General features: G+C 33.9%; 1 protein-coding gene across 1 annotated transcript; it reads left to right on the forward strand.

Moving 5' to 3' along the window:
- Positions 1-3359: 3359 nt before the first annotated feature.
- On the forward strand, positions 3360-17939 carry LOC132274194 (uncharacterized). Its single transcript, XM_059775404.1, has 13 exons — positions 3360-3773; positions 8153-8226; positions 8682-8765; positions 9309-9389; positions 9976-10056; positions 12335-12427; positions 14511-14690; positions 14864-14931; positions 15059-15110; positions 15499-15552; positions 15652-15744; positions 16038-16104; positions 17534-17939. The coding sequence occupies exons 1-13, from the start codon at positions 3632-3634 to the stop codon at positions 17623-17625; spliced, it is 1161 nt and encodes a 386-aa protein (XP_059631387.1). The 5' UTR covers positions 3360-3631; the 3' UTR covers positions 17626-17939.
- Positions 17940-19218: the final 1279 nt, after the last annotated feature.

The following is a 19218-nucleotide window of genomic DNA, read 5'->3' on the forward strand; positions in this document are numbered from 1 at the left end:
GTAGAAACTCACAAGTTTTAGGTTGTGTTACGAAATTACCATGATACCTTAGTATTTTATTAAAATTATATTAATTGAATTTCTTATCAAATATAATAATTAAAATTTTCGATTCTTTTATGTTGATTTTCATATTGCTATTCCATTTTGAATGAGGATGTGGGATGTGGAGTCCCCATTGCCATTTCTCGTGTTTACAAAGCGTTGCAAATATACGGTACAGAAAAGTAGGAAATTCATATCTCCGTTGCGTATTAATGTCGCGTCATTGATATGTGTACCATACTATATAAATTCACATAATTACTATTTTATATCAAATAATTTTAAATGTGATTCAATTATTAATTGGGTAACATGACACGATTATGTAACTTGTTTAATAAGAGAGTAAAAATTGTGACGACACGATAAGTTATGTTTAGTTATAAATTTATGCTATTAAGGTTATTTCAAACATTAATATTATAAATTTAATCAATACCTTTAAGGTCTAGTGGATTATACATAGATTAATGGGTCAAATGATGAATATATCAGGTTTAATAAACGTATGAGTTTGAGTCAAATAAGATTATGACTCAAACACAACTAAATCAAATAAATTCAAATTCATCTATCTTGTGAAATATAATTATGCAAGTAGTATTTAATGGGTCAAAATATGAATATAACATGTTTAATAAACGATTATAAATCAAATTCGATTAAGTTAAATTCAAATTAGCGTTAGGGTGTCGTATTAAGTATTGCCAATTCGTGCCCATTTGGGATTGCTTTTAAAACCATAAAAGCGTTTTTAGTTGTTATAAAATTGTTGTTGGTAAAAAAACATGTTATATGTTTGATAATATATTTTATAAAGCGTTTTTTATATTTAAAACATTTTAAAATTTGTTTGGTAACAATGTTACTTAAAAGAACTTTTACTACCAAATTTACTAATAGTATCCCTATCCTCCGTATATTTTGTTTTAGTTCTATATAATATTAATTCTTGCTTACCAAAGAGAAAAAAAAAAAAAATGGCAAACTACAATGATCTCCTATGAGGTTTGACATAATTGCAATTAAACTTGAGGTTTGTCAAATTTTTGCAAAGACCTCCCCATGTCAGAATTTGGTATAAATTTACTTATTTACTCTCATTATTATATTATTAAAAATGTCAAATATTTGAGTATATCAAATGACTCTTTTACCCCCAATAATTGCTATACTTAATCAATATATATATATATATATATATATATATATATAAGAACATATATATACACATATATGTATATATACAAACGCATACTCTGCAACGATGGTTGCCACCGAGACCAACAAGACCCAACAAACCCCGCCGGAGACGAATCCCAATCGGAATTGGACTCAAACCATGGCGCCGGAATTTGACCGTAACCCACAAACCAGCCGGATTTTGACACTCATTTCACCGGAAGAAAAGAAGATGACAACCGCACCAACCGTCGATGGCGCAGCAACCCACGGCCGGAGAAGAACATAATTCCAGCACCGAACCCGCAAGCGATGCAATACAGCGACCAACAAACCGTGCCCGGAGAAGAATGCTACCTGCGACACCCGACAGACCCAATCGACTGTGGCTGGAGAAGAATCCCGAACCTGGTATCGCACCCCGTCGCCGGAATTGGACACCTAGTGTACGGCGAAAGAGAAGAACAAAAAGGTGAGGGATGCTGATTGATTTGGACACCCACCGTACTGACGGTACGAGCTTATTTTCTGGAGATGGTGATTGGTGAAGATGCCGGAGCCGGCGACAGAGAGAAAACCAAACCAGATCAGTCTCAAAATTATGGTTGTGATTAGCTTCAATCTATAGATTGTTAGGTAAAAGAAATTAGGGTTTGAAATTCAAAGTACTGCAAAAACAAAGTAAGAAATTGAAAAAAATAAAAATAAAAAATTGATAGAGAACGATATCATAACATAAAAAGCCAAACCCAGAAAATAAACCACCAAAAGAATATATACCGATCAACAAAATATCATGGCCATGGCGGCAGTGAAGGGTGGAAAATGAGGTGGAGAGAAGAGAGATGGTGCTTGTGACGGTGGTGGGTGGAGAAGATGAGGTGGAGAGGAGCGAGATGGTGGCGGCAGTGGGTGGAGAGGAGAGAGAATACAGATGAATTTGTATGAATTTGTTAACATATATGCATTATGTGTGTGTGTGTGTGTGTGTGAATTTTGCACACAAAATACATTATTTAATTTGGGTGTTACATATGGATTTAGCAGAAGTGATGGTGGAAATGAAGTGGTGAAGGAGGCCGAGAGAGAGAGAGACAATGTTGAGTGGTTTAAGGGTAGTTTGGTCTATTTAACATAAATTTTATTGTCATTTGTTTACATTACAAGGGTAATAGCGTCTTTTTACGTTATTGATGGGTATTTTAGTCACTTCAAACTAATTTTTTAATAAAAAATATTATTTTTTGTACGGAGGGGAGTTCATTGCAAAATGGAGAAAACCTCAGGGGGTCACATTGCGACAAAATGACAAACCTCAGGTTTAGTTGCAATTAGTCCAAACCTTAAGGAAGGTCATTGTAGTTTGCCCAAAAATAAAATAAAATATGAAGAACATCATCACTCATATTTATGAAATTCAAATTGTATAAGATTCAAGATTGAAGTTTAGTTTTACTAATTATAGCTTGATTTTTTCGTGATTATACTAATTGTAGCTTTTTATGAGTTTAATTTTAAATAAAGTTAACCTAAGAGTGAAATTCAAAAATTTACTAAGGCAACTCTAATCAAAAGCAATAATTACCCTATTTAGGAAGTTGATCTAAAAAAATATGGACAAGAAATAATATAATTATAGATTTTGGATAAATGAAAAAAATTGGATGATTATGGAACTAAACTCATACTAAACTAAACTTTTAATATAACTTGAATTTCTAATATATAGGTTTCTTAAAAGGAAGGATACTGAATGTCTAATATATAGGTTTGATACTGAATTTCCAATTTTAGACAACACAATTTGGTTTGCATAATATTTGTATATTCTTTTAATACTATGGACAAAATTGTATTTAAAAAAAGTAAAGAGAATTAAATTGTCTAAAACAATATAATTATAAAAAAAAAATACAGTTTTTTAAGTTATAATTTGTAGCTTCAAGTAAACGCGCATTTTGTCACCAAACACATTTCACCGAAATTTTTAAAATTTACTTTCTAACAGTAGAGAATCCCAAATGATCTCTTCATCCTACATTTATAATAATTAATTCATAATTATGCAAGTGGTATTTAAAAAATAAATGTAAATACGAGGGCATAAAAGGAAGTCCAAATGAACAGATATAAACGTATGCATAACAATCAGTAGATCTCCTCCGGCGAATCTGTCTTCTCCTCATTATCGTATTTGGATTCTTCGGAATCAGATTGCAGAGAAGAAGTAAAGACCTGGCTGGGATGTGCATGCCTATATATATATATACACAAATATATATTCAGAACTCGTCAAAATAATCAGATAGGTCAACCATTATCAACGCGAGTTTAAGCCTACACTGCTGCTTTCTTCGCTTAGATTGAAGGAGACCAACAATCTTAGCTATCGGAGGGAGGCAAAATGGACAATTTCATCAACAAGCTTCGGAATTTGGACGCTTACCCTAAGATCAATGAGGATTTCTACAGCAGAACGCTCTCCGGCGGACTCATCACCCTCACCTCCTCCATCTTCATGCTCCTGCTTTTCATCACTGAGCTCAGTATGTCTCTTACCCACCCACTTTCTCTCTCTACAAATATATACATATATATGCGTATATTAGGGCTGGTTGATTTTCTGTTCTGATGTTCTATTGGATCTGAATTAATATATTTTTATATGCACCTTTGATCTGTTTGACTTCGATTATTTGATTTTTACCTTTTTTGTTTTCGTATTTGAGAATTGCTATTATTCGTTATCTGTATGTTTAATTCAGTTTCGTGACAATTTTGTGATTTGTCTTGGTATGCGATGTCAGTAGAAGCATGCTTAGGGAATTTTTTTTGGGTTCATTAGTTTGAGTGATTATGCCGTTTGAGAGTAATGTTCAGGCCGAGGTTAATTTAAGGGTCAGAAGGATGGTGAGACAGATGGTGATATAACTAGTTGAATTGGTGCAAATTAGACAAAATGGAGGCAAACTAGTGGCATTTTGTGTGATAAACGAATGCCATATAAACTGAAGGAAGATTTTATAAAACAATCATTAGGCCTACTATTTTACACGGCGCAGAGTGTTGGGCTTTAAAAAAGAGGCTTGAACAACGATTTCATGTGAGGGAAATGAGGGCGTTAAGATGGATGATAGGAGTGACAGACTAGAAGAGATAGGGTTACAAACCAATATGTGAAAGAGAAATCAAGTGTGACACCTATTAGTGATAAGATTAGAAAGAATAGACTTAAGTGGTATGGACACATACATAGAAGACCTATAGATGCACTGGTGAGAATAGGGAGGTTAATTTGCTTAGAGGGTAGTGGCAGATAGGGCTCCTGAAATTAAAATGGGATGAAATCATTAGAAATGATTTTAAAAAGTATAATATTAGAGGAGAGATGGCATGTAATAGAATAGTGTGAAAAAAGAGAATTCATGTGACCGACCCCATTCACATGGGATTAAGGAAAGGATGATGATGATGAGATTTAGTCTTGGACTCTTAGTCAGCTGGATAGGAGGTGGAAAGTATGATGTGCAAAGGTTTTCTTTATTTTGTCTACTGAAAACTAGTATCATCTAAGTGGTGAACACTGTAGTTGGACTGAGGTGACAATTTTGTAAGAAAAATTTCGATGGAAGTTTAATTATGGAAAAACATTTTGGGCTGTGAAACATAGGGCAAGGGTTTCATTACATTCAAGGAACTTGGTTTCTGAATGTGTTCGGAAGTTTGCCTTTTTTGTTGAAGCCTTTTGTTGTCTTTGGTGTTTTGGAAGTTGTTTGTGGTTACATGCGAAATTTAGGTTTAATATATGGGAACTTTTCGTACTTGCAGCAGTGCACATTAGTGATTTTACTGAAGAACATATAGTTATAGTGGTGTGAACTTTCAAGATGGTTCAAGTAGCAACACAAATTGGTCTTCTTGGTAGACCAGTATAAAGAGAGGATTTTAGGCAGGAGACATGCCCTCCCCTATTAAACCCCTTTCATCATATCTTGTTTGTGTCTAATTTAGTTATATACGACAGTACACAATTTCCTGCTACATAGACACCTCCCTTTTTTTTAAATAATAATAAAAAGAAAAAACTTGCTTAGCTTTGGATAACTTTTAAAAAGAAAATTATTATTATTATTATTATCTTTATTTTTATTTTCCTACTACATAGACACCTCCAACAATTGTGGATATCTTGATCACTTTCTTACAAGCTGGTAGCCCATGCTAGCTTTGGATTGGGCAACACCAGGCCTAGTTTAATCATCATGGTTAAAATCTATCCTCTACTAGTATAACTGTTTATATATCTACCAAAGGGACCAGCAATTCAGCTTCAGCCTACATTTTTTTTGATAAGTAAGTCAACCTACATGTAATTCCTAGACTAAAACATCTCTAACAAATATGCGAGGAATGCCTAGCCTAGACTCACAAAATAGATAATGGTAATGGATAACAAAGTCAATATATTCTCGACGGTTATCATCCTGAACAAGTTGAAGATTTCACCAGAATCAGGACAAGTGAAATACCTAGCCTTCATCCTCCTCTCAAATCTTGTAGTACTCACTCATAAATTGAAGAACGACTACAATTTGATTGAGAGCATTCGCTGTCTTATTATCAATACTAGCATGATGATTGAGCACAAAAGTCCACTCTTGCAGAATAACAACCCATTTTGTATGGCTGACACTCAATTTTCTTTGAGCCGGAAGGTACCTCAAGGCTTGGTGATTGGAGTACGAAACAAATTCTTGAAGTAACAAATAATATTGTTAATGACGGAGTACCTGTACGACAAAGTAAAACTCTTTCTCGTAAGTAGAGTATTTATGTTTAGCTTCATTAAGATTTTCACTGAAAGATGCAATGGGATGATCCTCTTGACTTAGGACACCACCAATTCCAACTCCATACCATCACAAGCAACCTCGAAGACTCTAGTCAAGATAGGATCTTGTAAAACAAGTGCCTCGGCCATTTTTTGTTCAATCTCCTTAAAGGCTCATGCTGCAGTTTCAGTCTTTTTGAACTCCTCTTTTTCCATACAATCCGTGATAGGTGGTATAATGGAATTGAATCCTCGATGAAACACCTACCAAAAATAGCCAAACCATGAAAACTACGAACCCCGATGAATGTGAAAGATATTAGACTCCATTCTGAAGTGAAAGCCTCCAAAGTTAGTATAAAAAGAGTTTCAAAGCAGTGTGGTGAAAGTTGATGGTATAGGTTGTGTCAGGGGTTTTGGTTGGTTTGAGTTTGTTGAATGGTTTTGGACTGATTGGTTTTTGAGAACATAGTGGGTTGAGGGTTTTAGGGGTTGTGGTTGCTATGGTGGTGGTTTTGGATGGATGGTGGAACAGTAAGGTTGAAGGGGTTCTGGTTTATGAGTGCTTTGATGAGTTTTCCTGAGTTTGAATTTAATGACAATTAAGAATGTTTGGACCCTCATCAAACTCTACTACCAATAATTAAATCTTGAAGAAAAAAAATCAGTAATAATAGAAAATAAAATAAATCGTAAAATCATAAGTACGTAGAGTCGTAGACCACGTGACACATGATGATCATTATGATCCCCATAAGGGAAATCCTAGCTTATGCCGTGATGGAACAACATCGTTGCGGTCCTTGGCGGAAAAAAAAAAGAAGAGCGATATCGTTTCGGGAGTTTTGAGTTTCTTAATTTTTTAAGGGTCAATTACTTGAAAAGGACTTAGAAATTTGAAATGTTGATTATTGTGATTAACAATGAAGAGGATGCAGACAATCTATTTCCTACTATTTGTTATAATCCAATATCAAATGGATTCGGGTATGTGTAATGGGTGTGGATGTTGTGTGTGTGTTTCCATGTGGGACCTCCATGAATACCCCATTGAATGCCTCCAAATACGAAAGCCCAGCCCTTGTCCTTTTTAGATCACATCAGCTTGTCTCAAGCCACCCAATGAGTTTTTAGTCTGATCTCCCCAACTAGCCCACCAAAAATTCAACACAATCTTTTGGAGAAAATAACAAAGCTTCTTGGGAAATATAAAACAGGCCATGGCATATGCAGGCACCACCATGAGGACCGCTTTCAGCAAGGCCTCTCTCCCACCAAAAGACGGGAAGCTTCCTTTCCAGCCTTGATCCTTTAGACGAGAAATTTGTTTCTGAAGGTCTCTGAGGGGATTTAACTTGAAATGTATCCAAAAGTTGGGTGTGGTATGTAGACACGTCCTTTACAATTAAATACATTATATTTTAAGGACAATACTAAATTAGAATTTTTTACTTATCAAAAAAAAAAAAAAAAAATACTACATTAGAATTTAAATTAATGGAATGTAGTAAAGTTTTAGATTTCCATCTATCTCAAAAGTAGGAAACCTTCCATTCTATTACATGTAGAGGCTCGTGGTGCTGATTTTAGTTCATGTTGAAGATGATAAAACAGTCCCTTTATCATAGCGGAAATCTATTTGGTTTGCCATGATTTCATCTTAAATGAATTGTTGAATAATATTTACGTGAAAAATAATCCTTTATGGTGGTTGGAGGCGTGGAGGTTGAAAGAACTTAATTTTAAAGCAATTCTATCTTGTTCTGGATTTCATTGCTGTGTAATTGGTAGAAGTTTGTGAAGATTTTGTGGACTTTTTTCCTGCAGTTTGATAAATCACATATACAGTCGACTATCTAATAATAATAAATTAATGTTCAAATAATAATAAAATTATCTTGAAAGGCACCAAATTTATTAATTAATAGAACTATTAATTTAATTTATCCAATAATAATTATTCAAACTGTTTTAACTTAATTAAGTGAATTTTTTTTTTTTTTTTTTAAAAAGTTAATTAAGTGAATGTTGCTTTTACTTAATTGTTGATTTGTTCCTATCCATGATCTTACATATATATATATATTTTTTCAGGATTGTATCTCCATGCTGTAACTGAGACAAAGCTAGTAGTAGATACTTCAAGAGGAGAAACCCTTCGCATCAATGTAACATTGTTCTCTTATTTGTAGAAAATTTTAATATTACTTTCTTGATTATAGGTCACCGCTTTGCTCTTCTAATGTCTATTGACTGATCAATAGATCTTGATATGAGTTTTTACCCTCTCTTTAGATGTCAGCTTTGCAAAATAATAATAATAAAAAAAGACTACAGCAACCATTTTAGAATTGTGGTTTTGGAATTTTAAATACCTTTTAGGAGCTCATGATTTTGAATTTTGAATATTTTAATTTTTTGAAACAATTCACACGTCTTTTGGTTGGCGTTCAACAACATTTATATATGTAAATCCTAGGTTTTATGCTGCTGTAATCTCATCATCAAGGTGTTGTACATGTTGTATTTACGATGATTTCTTCTGTGAGAAGTATCTAAACAATTTATATGAATTGTTCATTTAGCTAATTGATGCATTTCTTCTGTTGTATTTGAAGTGCAGTTTGATGTAACTTTTCCTGCCCTTCCTTGTTCCATACTCAGTCTGGATGCCATGGATATCAGCGGAGAGCAACATCTTGATGTTGTATGTATTTGCAAGGACATTATATTGCCAACGATAATGCTGCTAATCTCATTTTGTACACGTCATCATCTCCCTCTCCTATATATGTGCATGTAGTTATTTTTATAATATATATGTGTGTGTGTGTGTGTGCATATAGTTATAACTTAGTTGTCTTCCAATTCGCTCTAATCTTGCCATGCAGATCTTCCCTCTTTCAAAAAACTATATGCTATAATATAGTTTTTTCATTATTGAAGTTGTCATTGGTGACCTTTCTTGTCATATAATCTTGCTCCCAATATGTGACAAATTGGGTTTACTGCATTGAGTCTTGGCTTAATATATTTGAATATATGACTCCAATACTCACCAGGCATTTTTACTGTTCCACTCACCTAGCAAACAAACTAGGAAGAATAATGTAAATGGCAAGAATAAGGTGAATTTAATAAGGTACCCATAGAAGACTGGTGGAATATGTGTACCAATGGCAACCGTAATACATCTGGATCTTGTACCTCCATTAAGTTGAGTGACATTTAATTCTATTTCTGCTTGCAGAAACATGACATTATCAAAAAACGAATTGATGCTCATGGTAATGTAATAGAAGCAAGGCAGGATACCATCGGTTCTCCCAAGGTTAGTAATAAAATGGATCTTGAAGTTCAACATTTGTTAACATATCTATACTGATTTGAGTCCTCTGCTTGTGTGTGTGTTTTTATTTTATTTTATTTATTGTTTTGTGGGGGGGGGGTGGGGGGTTGGAGGAATCCGTCTCTTCCTATATGCATTGCACGCATTGCACCAATGTGCTGCAATGGCTTTGGCATATAAGAAGTCTTATCACTCAACATAAGATATGACCACATTAGCACTCTCTATTTCTGTAGTTCCATGAACATGAAAAAAGTGCTGATGGCAGAAAAGTGGATGTCTTTTGGTCCAACAGTATGTTAAAAAAGAACTTTTTGGTCTTGTTTTGCTGTGGCATTGTTTATTCGCTGGACTGCTTTAGATTAGTTCTAATGTGATGTTGAATTATTAAATTTCTCCCTTCTTGGCCACCAGAGCTGCAGCTATGGTCAGTTTTATCTTGCTTATACACTCTATTATTGCAGTTAATGTGCAAAAATGCATCGTCTACAATTTGACCTGAAAACCATATGTCACCTTTGATATTTATGAATCTTTCATCTTACTGATTATGTCTTATAACTGACAGATTGATCAGCCTTTACAAAGGCATGGTGGGAGGCTTGAACACAATGAGACATACTGTGGTTCTTGTTATGGTGCAGAAGCGGTATGCTTCTCTTAAACATTCTAGTTTGATGCATTGTCAGATATATAAAAGAGAAAGTTGACATGTAACATGGGGCCAAATCTTTTTATTTGTTGAGCTGGATGGCTTCTGCTGGTTCTTGTGTCGATTAATTTCTGAAGGACACTTGTTTACTTTTGAATAACTTACAGATTCAGTGACCCGTTGCTGAATAACTTAAAGATTCAGTGACCTGTTGCTGCTTTAGTGCTGTAATGGGTTTTTGAGAGTTCAAATTTTTTTTTTTTTACTAGTTGGTTCTCACACATACTTGTCTCTTCTGAGACTTGAACCCCTGACCTCCCTTTGGGAAGTAAGAGACTGATACCGCTAGGCCACTGGCCCGTTGGTTTTTTTTTTTTTTGAGAGTTCATTTCACGAAAAGAAAATATAAATCTAGTGTGTATTTATTATCAAGGTCATTGTGCTCTACTTTCGCCTACTGTGTTTTGGCTTGAATCTTGTTATGCGGAACTTGAACAATAAAAAAAAAATCCTTGGGTTGTGTCGATGCTATGGAGTGTCTACTGTGTAGCATATGCTGGACATAGATTCTACTGGGAATTGCAGTTGTTGTCCACCTTTTGAAGTGGCTTTGCGCGGACAATAATGTGGAATAAATGTTTCACCAACCACCATATTGTTAATCAGTATTGTAGAGTGGAAATTTGTTAATCAGTATTGTCTGTGTAACAGTGGAAGGAAATAATCATCTTCTTTATTGTATTGTTGCAAGGAAATTAATGGGCAGTGTTGTTAAAGGCTGCCCATCTTCTAGGCTTGAGGCACAGGTCTAGCGCTTGTTGTCATCCCAGGCTGACTGATCTTTACTAGGCGCATGCCTCGGTTGCGCCTCGTCCTATCGGTCAGGCGCTCCTCACTGTTTTCTTTTATAATTTTAAATGATTATTCTATTTCTAAGCCAAAAAGGGTACTTTTGGCAACTTAATAAACTAATAAGAAAGCCTAAGCTTATGAGAGAAGGAACTTTTGTTCAAAAGGATTAACATAATGAAGGGTTATAACTATCCCTAGTTCCTTACCTAGCACCATGCGCATAAGAACTTATTAACCTTCCATTTGTTAATTTTTTGCATCCTACACATCCTTCATAACTCATCTTTAAAATGTACAATATATATAAGTAGACATCAAAATAAGAACCAGAATTGTAATTACTAGTGCTGTCTGATGTCATAATTTTTTTGATTTTAGACAAGAAATTTTGCCTGAGATGTTATCCGAATTTAGAGTATTTTTACATATCATTATTTTCAGACTCAGATATGCAAAAAAAAAATAAAAATAAAAGGGATAAAATAGTCATTATTTTCAGACGCAGCACTCCTGATCTATCTGATTTCATTGGCGGCTTCATAATCTACTGGAAATTGATAAAATAGGAGCGATTGCAATTACCAGAAGACGCTAATACCCAAGTGATTTCTGTTTCAGAATGAATGTTACAGAACATGGTATATTATCATGTTAGAACATTAAATTTAACAATCCATATACCATAGGACACTTTTCTATTTCTTAACTTATTTTCGACATTAAGAAGGAATTGAGATTCTGTACGAAGGGAGTACCAATTGCTGATGAGGACGAAAGTTGTGGACTTTCAGTGGATGCGGAGCCAATGAGTTCAGTTACTTACCATGTTTGGGATACCTTGCATAATTGTATCCTGTATAACAAAATTTTGGAAATAAATATATTATTTGTGCACTTGTAACCATAGTATGCATGATTATTCATCACTGACTGAAAAAGGTACTCTTGCATTTGAAAATGCCTACCGCATTTAGACTATTTGATGTACCAGGTTCCCATTCTGATTTCACATACCTAAAGATCCACATTCCTGGGAACTTGAGGATCAATTCTATTTCCTTGTTTATTCTTCAGCTTCTTCTTCTTCATTTGAGTGGTTGGCATGTTGATCTATAACCATTAGAGGTCACTTATTGTTAAAGATCGAAAAAAGTTATAAAAAGAATTTACTCTTGCTGCACTTAATAACTTCAATTTTCCTCCATGTTATGATAGGTTGATAACACTCCTTGTTTATTTTGTTTCTGTATGTGCAATTCTTGTTAATTTAATTAGTAAGCATCTGTGATCAAGTTTATTTTTTCTTATTCCTCTTCTTGCAGTATCCATTATATTATTCTGCTTTGCTGATTCAACTTATTCAGGGAATGAGGTATCATTCTACTTTTGCTTACGAATTCCTCCCTTTCCTTGTATTTTGCAGTCAGATGATGATTGTTGTAACACATGTGAGGAAGTTCGTGAAGCATATCGAAAGAAAGGTTGGGCAGTGTCAAATCCAGATTTGCTTGACCAGGTCAGCTAATGTTTTATTGTTTCTATTTTTTTTTTTAATGTCCCTGTTTGACTAGTGTTAACACATTATGTTAATTTAGACCCGTTTTGCAAATAAAAAGAATACTTAAACCTTCATTAAACAAGACCCTGAACAACTTGTTACAATCCAAGTTGTTCATAAAAAAATAAAAGATTGAAAAGAGAAATTAAGAATGAAACAACACAAGGATATATGTGGTTCGGCCACTATGGCCTACATCCATCGCACACAAAGCCCAAAGTTATACTCTATTAGTTTTGTTTACAATGACCACCTTTATTTACAAGTGAAAGAATACAAGTGATAAATATGGAAAATACATTGATGGAGGATTTCTAAAATCAATCCCATAAATCACTCCTATCAATATTCTATCAAGGCTTAAATCACTCATATCATGGTATTCTCCCAACAAAAGTTTGAGTAGGAATTTGCCAACACATGATTCATAAACCTAACAGTGTCTAATTTGCACTGCCTAAGAGAAGGTTGGGCAGTGTCAAATCCGGATTTGATTGACCAGGTCAGCTAATGTTTTGTCGTCGTTTTTATTGTTTTTTTAAATGTTCCTGTTTTACTAGTGTTACACATTCTGTAAATCTAGACTCCTTTTGCAAATAAAAAGAATACTTAACCTTCATTAAACAAGACCCTGAACAACTTATTACAATCCAAGTTGTTTATAAAAAAATAAGATTGAAAGGAGAAATTAAGAATGAAACAACACAAGGGTATACGTGGTTCTACCACTATGGCCTACATCCATGGCACACAAAGGCCAAAGTTATATTCTCTCTCAGTTTTTTTTTACAATGACCACCTCTATTTATAGGTGAAAGAATACAAGTGATAAATAAGGAAAATACATTGATGGAGGATTTCTAAAATCAATCCCATAGATCAAGGCTTAAATCACTCCTATCATGGTATTCTCCCAACACAAGTTTGGGTTGGAATTTGCCAACAGATGACTCATAAACCAAACAGTGTCTAATTTGCACTGCCTAAGAGTAGATTTGTATTTTGTACGATGAACCATAATAAGTTACTGCACGATGAGCTGAGCTTATTGTCTTTATGTTTTCCTAACTGGAGGGATTGTGTGTTCTTCTATTTCTCAAGTTGGTCATATTTAGGGAAGATGACATATGACTCTATGGAATATACTTGCACCAACGTATATGAACAATAAAAATACAGTTTAAGTAATTGAGGTTGGTCTTATTGTCTGCTTAAATGTGCTATAAGCACACGAGCAACAAATAGTGGTGAATGCCTGGTCATATAACATTAAAATTGGAAGTCTACGTGGACCAGGATCTTAAAATTTGATTTCAAAATTTAAGAATTTTTTTATTGTATGTTATTTCTTTTATTATTATTTTTTTCTTAGTTGGTACTCAGACACACATGCCTACACTGAGGCTTGAACCCCTGACCTCCCTTTGGGAAGTAAGGGCCTGATACCGATAGGCTACTGGCCCGTTGGTTATATTCTCTCTCTCTCTCTGTGTAACATATATATATATGCAAGAACTATAAATCAAAGCTCACCAATTTATGATTTCTATGCTATCAGTTTTTTTTACCCCCTCTCCTTAAGGAAAAGGCGTAATGCATGGTGTTCCCTGCAAAGGCTAAGCTACACCCAAAAGGGATAAGTTTTAAGTTAAAAAGAAATTTATTTTATTTATTTATTTTTATGATCAAACAAACGTAATATAATGCATGTGAACATCTGCATGTGTAACGTGAGCTTCACTCAATGCGATGACAACTTTGCCCTCTTTATTTATTACCTATCGCCATCTAATTGGCTTTGGACTTAAAGCATAGACTACTTTGATGAATTTTGTTGTTATTATATTGAACTTTATGTTTTGGTTTGCTAATTCTTGGCTGTACCAGTTTTGAAGATGATGTTTCTGCTATTCGTTCTTATATAAAATGGACTGAGTATGATTTATCTCTTGCTTTTGTTGGTCATATATTTGCAACGTTTCATCATGATTTGTATTTATTATGTTATCAACTTTTTTATTGATTTGGCATGTTCATTCAGTGCAAAAGAGAAGGTTTTCTACAAAAGATTAAAGAAGAAGAAGGTGAAGGATGTAATTTATATGGGTTTTTAGAAGTTAATAAGGTGGCTGGAAATTTTCATTTTGCGCCCGGGAAAAGTTTTCAACAATCAAATGTTCATGTGCACGACATACTAGCATTTCAGAAGGATAGTTTCAATGTAAGATATGATTTTGCTGCCTTCTCTTCTGGCTGTGGACATAAAATATTCAGTAGTAGCATTATAGTATGATTTTCTAACAAATGAAACTCTTGACCATCTCTTTAATTTCCCTTTTCTTTTCCTGATGTCTTGAAGAGGCCCTTTAAGTAACTAATATTTATGTGATACAGATGAGTCACTCGATCAATAGATTAACTTTCGGAGACTATTTCCCTGGTGTTGTTAATCCCCTTGATGGGTATTTTCTTTTCTATTTTGACTCAAATCATTCAGTGCTAAGCTTTCTCCTCAGTTGTTTGCGATTATATATGTACATATATAAATATATATTTTTACATCTTATTTCTTATTGCTTCAATTTGCAGTGTGCAGTGGACACAGCTACCACCAAGTGGGATGTATCAATATTTTCTCAAGGTTGGTACTCTTGATGAATGCCTGTAGTAATTTTCTCTTACTTTCCCTATGCATGTTCTTATCTGCTAATGCAATCATAGGCATCATATTATCTCTAAGATAATGTATATCTTTTGTACAGCTTGAAGAGGTGTGTATATGTATTAGTTTTTGTGGGAGGTTTTAGGGTCCAGTGGTTTGAATGACAAAAGCATGAAGCACATTTTAAATGCTTTTGTGTAGCTAGGTGGAAGGGAATGGCTTGACCCATGAGCATGAGACTATCTGCAACATTTCCTGTAAACCAATGCATTATCTAATTGCAGTTCTGAAATGAGAATGGAACTAAAGATTTACCCTTAATCTCTGATCTTGTTGATGTTTACAAAATTCACTATGTATTCTGCAGGTGGTACCTACTGTATACACAGATGTTAATGGACACACTATCCAGTCAAATCAGGTTCGGTTATCACGTCATAACGTCATAGTTGTCACACTTTGGCCTGTCTTAATTTTTCTTAAACATGACATGAGATGCACGAGCGTTTGTTCTGTGCAGTTTTCTGTAACTGAACATTTTAGGAGTGGAGAAGTGGGTCGCCTTCAGTCCCTCCCTGGAGTTTTCTTCTTTTACGACCTTTCACCAATCAAGGTGGGTTCCTTGTCATTTTTTCTCATAAGTTCCATATCTTATTAAACTTGCGAGTCTTTAAAATTTTGTTGATGTTGGTCTGACTGGTTATGTTTTCCTATCTGATGCATTTCAACAAATTGTTTCTTAAAGGATTTTTGTTTCTCTTTTGCTACTTCATTTAATGATGAGAAATGCTTATAAATTCAATTGGTTAAAGCTGATAATTTTTCTTTGTATCTTTGACAAATAGCTATTTCATAACTTGGGAATGCATAATCATACTTATTTTATACCATTTCTTTTTTCCCCAGGTGACTTTCTCAGAGGAACATGTTTCATTCTTACACTTCCTTACTAATGTTTGTGCTATAATTGGAGGTAAGACCTCTCTCTCTCTCTCTCCAATAAAATGAAAAATAGAAAACAATCTGGTTGTGCCTTTTGTGATCAGTCTTATATTGTTTTATTATTTCTACAAATTTCCTAGTCCCTTTGTATTCCATTTGTTGATTATAATAAAGAGATTTAGGCCATCTTTCCCTTTGAGAACAAGTTTTGTCATACTTCTCATAATCATTAAATCAAATGATCTCTGCTTGCAGTTCACCACCACCAGAAAGGAAGGAAAAAATGGTGGGGGAGGACTCAAGTTGCACAATTTGTGAATTCAATTCTTTGAATTTATAACAGTTTCTCATTCCTTGAATGATAGACAACCATGTGTAACATTTATTATATATAACAATGAAACAAAATGTACCTAGTACAAAATAAAAACTGCCAGAAAGGTGCTGAATTAAAAATGATTATAACATTAAGCAAGGATAATAATCCTTGCCGTGTTGTCGGTAATTATAATAGATATCCAAACTAGTTCGTAAAAGAATGTAATAGTCTGAAAGTGTTTAGTGTGTGTATATATAATAGTTGAAACTCATACAACCATTTGGTCCCTATGGGGACTTAAACCCTCGACTTTTTACTTTGCAAGGTGAGGAAGTACCACGAGGCTACAACTTTTGGTGGTCTTTTTTTCTCTAGTTAAGATGCTTACTCTTTTTTGAATTCCTTGAAGTAAATCTTTTGTTTATAAAATTCTTAACATCTCTTTAAGAATCTAAACAAAAATGTATAGATTTTTTACTTGCATTCCTTTAATATATATAGTATAATTTTTTGTATTTTAACTTATTGCTAATATTATGTATCTCCTAACATAGAAGAAATAATTTATGAGATTATATTATATTATTTCACCAAGTAATTGCCTTTAGCAGCATATATACAAATATTGAAATTGTTTTAAACATGCATATACTATATCTAGCTATGTAAATAATAGCATACAAGCGTTGAAGTGCTCTGAAGGGACTCCCCCTCTGTCTAAATTTTTTATTTTGCCGCTTTCTTGCTCCTGATCTTTGTGACTTACGGGAGGACATTTTTGGTTTGTTTTTTGTTCTTCATGGTATGTCCTGTGCATGTGTATCTTCAGGGGTGAATGGCACATTGCTTAGCATGTGGGATGCCATGGCATACTAGCATTGCCTGAATGCCACATTCCCTTTCTTCGAAGCCTGATTATATCAGTGAACTTGATTAAATAAGTGAACTTGTACATTTTAAATATAAGCATACCGTATTTGTGGTTTATTGAAATCTTTGAATATAATTTTGTCTTCTCCTTTGACGTATATGGATTTGTTGAAAGTTCAAAAACCTCATCACTGATTTTCTCTACCATAGATAACTGAGTTCCTTCTAGTGTTTGCATTGGTGTAAGAAAATTTTATTCTGGCAATTTCAGGTGTTTTCACTGTGTCGGGGATATTAGATTCGTTCATATACCATGGTCAAAGGGCAATTAAGAAGAAGATGGAAATTGGTAAATTTAGTTAATATTTAACCAATTCAACATACGCTGCTGCTGTATTTTGGTTGGCTTGCCAGAAAAATGATTTACTGGACAGAACCAATTCCAGAGAAGGAAACTGTGGAATGGACTCTCCCTGCAGGGTTGACAGCCGCCTTTGAACGGCCTCTAAATTTTTGTCATGTTCTGTTTCATCGATGAATTAGATTAATTTTATAGTTCATTTTAATACTTTTAAGTTACCTTATTTACAAATATTTGTCAGTCATCTGTATTTGCTATATTGATGTGGATATATATTTAGAATATATAAAGGGCCTTCCCATTTTTCGTCTGAAAACCCCTGGAAATTTCTTAGAGAGAACTGTCGGCAACACCAGTAAATTTTGTGGTTACCACTGCGGAGTTTCTAAATATGCAAGTTAATTCTGCATTTTTTAGTACTTCGTTATTTAGGTATTTCTACGAAGTACTATTAGAAAATGAGTTAAAAGAATTTAGGTTCATATCTTTGGTATGAATGGCACCTATACCTAGAACCAAATAGATGAGGCCTCATACTGCCTAAAAGTACCTATATATCGTATTTTCTCGAGATTTTCAGGCCATTCCCACATCATTTCACATCTATATCTATTTGTAGAACATATGCACTAACATGAGTAGCAGCTATTGATATGTAGCATTTGCACTATTCTTGGAGATGGTTAAGTGGATCATGTTATATTCTGTATGACTTTCCTTAAATGTTTCCTTGCTTTTAGTGATTGTGCTTTATATTTTTGTTATTGATTTATTTATATACAGGATCTGTTTGATTTTCCTTAATGTTTCCTTGCTTTTAGTGATTGTGCTCTATAATTTTGTTATTGATTTATATATATATATATACAGGAAACAGATTGCCAATGTTAGCAATTCATTAAATTGATTGTCAAACACTGTTAAATGGCATTGGGTTTCATGATTCTTTTGATTTTGCTTTTGGTTCTATTGGAAAGTTTTATACAATATATTTTTATATAGTGTAGGGAGGATTTGTTCATCACACTCCAAATTTTAGTTTTCTTTTCCTTTGAATCCTCCGTCTCCCTCACCTAGAAAACTTATGATTTTTGTGAAAGATGTGTGTTTGTCCAACTACTTTAGACTACTTGATCAATGTTCTTTTGTTTCAATTTGATATGTTTGTCGACTGTTTTGTTTGGTGGGGAAGATGAATGTGTTGTCATTGCATACGTAAACAAGTTGGGAGACAGACATTGCCAAGCTGCACTATCTTGATCTCCAGAATCATTTGAAAACTCCCTTTCTATTTTATTTAGATATTTTGATATCAATTTCGAATCGATTCGAACCCAAAGTCTGAAATTTAGCATCTGCTTGATTTGTCACTTCAGAAAACAAATAATTTTTAATTGAGTTTTCTGAAAACAATTCTCATTTTTGTACAGTATTCTGATTTTCCGTTTTCCGAAAATTGAATCAAGCAGACCCTTAATTGTGAAGCTAATGCGTGGAGCAGAATCCATTGCTTAAAGATATATTATTCTTTCTCTGAAATTGACAGAAAGATCTCTATACCTCCCACTTGAGTACCTAGTATGTTTTTTCAACTC

The sequence above is a fragment of the Cornus florida genome, unplaced genomic scaffold, assembly GCF_030987335.1.
Source record: "Cornus florida cultivar Cherokee Brave unplaced genomic scaffold, ASM3098733v1 CherokeeBrave_3.0.0_Hap2_Chr09, whole genome shotgun sequence".
Classification (NCBI taxonomy): Eukaryota; Viridiplantae; Streptophyta; class Magnoliopsida; order Cornales; family Cornaceae; genus Cornus; species Cornus florida.